Source organism: Dendrobium catenatum, unplaced genomic scaffold (assembly GCF_001605985.2).
Source record: "Dendrobium catenatum unplaced genomic scaffold, ASM160598v2 fragScaff_scaffold_1608, whole genome shotgun sequence".
Lineage (NCBI taxonomy): Eukaryota > Viridiplantae > Streptophyta > Magnoliopsida > Asparagales > Orchidaceae > Dendrobium > Dendrobium catenatum.
Genome location: NW_021320070.1, coordinates 6783003 through 6786219, shown reverse-complemented (window position 1 = coordinate 6786219; position 3217 = coordinate 6783003). Strand labels below are relative to the sequence as shown.

At 44.9% G+C, this 3217-nt stretch overlaps 1 protein-coding gene across 1 annotated transcript; it reads right to left on the bottom strand.

The window, feature by feature from the left end:
• Nucleotides 1-742: 742 nt before the first annotated feature.
• LOC110106376 (allene oxide synthase 2) lies at nt 743-2772 on the bottom strand. The gene has a single exon (XM_020836259.2). The coding sequence runs from the start codon at nt 2730-2732 to the stop codon at nt 1215-1217; it is 1518 nt and encodes a 505-aa protein (XP_020691918.1). The 5' UTR covers nt 2733-2772; the 3' UTR covers nt 743-1214.
• Between the last annotated feature and the right edge of the window lie 445 nt (nt 2773-3217).

Here is a 3217-nt window from a genome sequence, read left to right as displayed (position 1 = left end):
CGGGTTAGGATCAACCCGCTTTGCAGAAGGGTCGGGCTTGGGTTCCCCGATTCAACCCATTTGAAAATATGGATCGGGTTCAGATCGATCCGGAAACCCCGAACTCAACTCGGAATTACCCGTTTGGACGTGTAGTCTCGTTGCATCGCGTGAGTCACATCGTGTCGTGAGTATCTTCTCGTGAGTTATGCATGTCTTGCCGACGACACTGTCACGGTTGTACCCCTTCGCAGGAGAAATTATTGTGTACGCAGTCCAACGTAGAGAAAGGTCCGGATTGCTGGGTATTTACTATGTATTTGCTGCATATTTTTTGATACACAGCAAATAAACGACAAAATAAGCAGCAAATTAATAATACTCATTAAATGCTCATGCATTAAATACACAATAAAAACACAAAAAATACTCACTAAATATGTAGAAAATACTCACAACTAATGATTGACTTAATATTGTGTACGTATTTTTGCATTTTATTGTCTATTTAGTGAGTATTTAGTTAATATTATTTATTTGTTGCTTATTTATCGCTTATTTGATATGCATAAAAAAATACGCAGTAAATACATAGTAAATATGATTTCTCCTACTCCAAACTAGAAAAAGAAATAAATAGTTTTCTCTCAATCCCCCCTCTCCCTCTCTCCCTCTCTCCCTCTACATTCAAGTAGAGCTGTCCTCAAGAAAAATCCCAACAGGTCCTAAACAAAACCTTAATGATTGAGTTCAACAACAACAAACACAAATTGTAAAATAGAACTCCAGCTACATGACAGACAAAAACATCAGAAAAATATAATAATACATTACAAATACCACCGACTAACCAACGAGAAATTATTACGTGCGAAATTCGAACGTATCTTATCTAGACTTCAATGTATACAAGCCATATAACGTGTACACAAATATATATAACTTATATATATAGTGTGTTTTACGGCGAATTATTGCGTCCGGTCACCGAATATCCGGACATCCAATCCGGTGACGCCACGTCACCCTAATATACTGAATCCCAGTATATTTTGGTGACGTGGCGACGCCGGATTGATGTCTGGACGAATCCAGACACGGGACCCAATAATTGTCAGTGTTTTACACACTCTATATATACTTATACACATTGAAGTCTAATGCATTGGCGCACTTAATAATTTCTCCGGACCAAGACACCGGTGGCTTTATTATCAAAGATAGCAACTTTGGCCTTAAGCGATCTTCGTCTTAGCCTTGTTGACCGAAGTGAAAGTCACCTGAGCACCAAGCAAGAATTTCCCCACAACAGCCGTAAACGAATCGTAGCGCAGAAACAGCTCCGCCACAAACAGTCGGGCCACAAGCACCACAAAGTCCTTCCCCGCGCACTGCTTGTTCCCAACGGTCGGATCCTCCGTCTCCGGTCCATTCGACCACCACACGTACTTCAGAAGCCTTCCATTGTCTCCGACGAATCGGTCGGGAACGAACTCGCGCGCGTCGGAACCAAACACGCGCGAATCAGTGGTAGCAAAAGGCTGGTAACCGAAGATCATCTCGCCCTTCCGCACCTGAAATGCGGCGTCGTGGCTCTCCAGAATGAAATCCTTCTTTGCATGACCGTATTGGAATTGAACGGGCGGGTCTATGCGAAGCGCCTCGTAAACAACGGATCTGATGAGGTCCATCTTCTCAAGCGCGGTTATGGTGAGCTGCCCATTCTCGCCGCCGACGGCGGAGCGGGCCTCAGCGGCAATGCGGGCGTGGAGATCGGTGTTCGAGGAGGAGAAAGCTAACCACTTGAGGATGGTGGGGAGGAGCACCTTGAAGCCGCCGTAAGCGTTGAAGATTGTAGCGTAGAGAAGGTTGTGGATAGCCTCCTCTCGAGAGAGACCTGCTTGAGTTGCTAAATTGTCGACGGCGCCACCGCCGACGGATCGGAAGTATGAGTAGAGGGCGTTGTAGTCGGACTTGACGAGGAATGGGGGGTAGGGAAAAGTGTGGAGGAGAAGGTCTTCCAAGAAGCAGAAAGGGATGAGTTTGCTTATCAGGGGAGCTAGCTGCAGGAAAAGCCACTTGGTTGCGTTGCTTTGTAAATCAAGGCCGGTTTTTGAGGGGCTGGAGCCGAAATAGGCGTCGCCGAGAAACTCCAAGGCGAACTTGTCGTTGAGCTTGTTGAAGTCAGATTGACCATTGGAGGTGATTTGGGACTCGAGTTTGGCGAAGAGAGGGGCAACGAAGGAGGTGCGAAAGGCAGGGATGATTTGATCCTTACGGGAGCTTAAAAGATTTAAAAGAAATTGTTTGATTTTGGCATGGTTGGGTTCGGAGGGATCAAGGTTGGCGCAGATACGGTAGTTTCCGGTGAGCTTGGTGGAGGGTAGATATGTGCCGTATAAAACGTCTTTTTTCTCTATTCTGGAAGAGTCGAATAGAACAGGGAAGCTTTTGGCGTCGAGTACTGCTATGACGCGGGGATTGGACGCCATGAACGGACCTGGTGGCATGTTGGTGCGGAAAACTGTTGATCCGTACCTTTCGATCCGGGTTTTGAAGAAGTTGTCCTGACCTTTGAAGTAGAAGTATTCCAGGCGATCCATGATGGGGGAGATGAAGGGGATCCCATAGCTCCCTGGTATTTCCTTTATCTCTAGGCCATTGCAGGCAGCCGAGTGAGCATTGTCGCGATCAATATTTTCTTCAGCTGCTGCTGCTGCTGCTGCTGCTGCTTTCTTCGTCACGGAACTCATGATCAATTCTTCAATTCACGAACAAGATGATAGGCTTTCTTCTCCTACAGCGCTACTAAGACTACAAAGATCTATCCTTGAATTGAATATTCAAATATACTGCGTGCTCTTCACAGGGGAAAACCAATGTGACATGCGTGCATATTAAAGAAATTATTGCGGTGGATTAAAATAAAAATAAAAATGAGTACATCACATCCTAATGAAAAATTATTACATGTGGGTCCTGATTCGTCTAGAAATTAATAAAAATATGTCATGTCGCCTCCTAAAAATATATCATGCTTGGTACAGAGTCCTTCGTACCACTCGGTAACGAGCACGGAACCAGACAGTTCTCCCGTCTGGTGTCAGCACAAAATAATCTCCCCACCCTAAGGGCCTATTTGGTAGCAAGTTTTATGCAAATGAAAGTCGTTGTAGATGGGAAATTTTAGACTTTTCATGCTAAATTCAGGATTTTTGAAATCAAATTCATTGTCCGA

Bases quoted from the DNA above. Each gene is read 5' to 3' on its own strand.
- LOC110106376 (XM_020836259.2), bottom strand. From the start codon at position 2,732: ATGAGTTCCGTGACGAAGAAAGCAGCAGCAGCAGCAGCAGCAGCAGCT.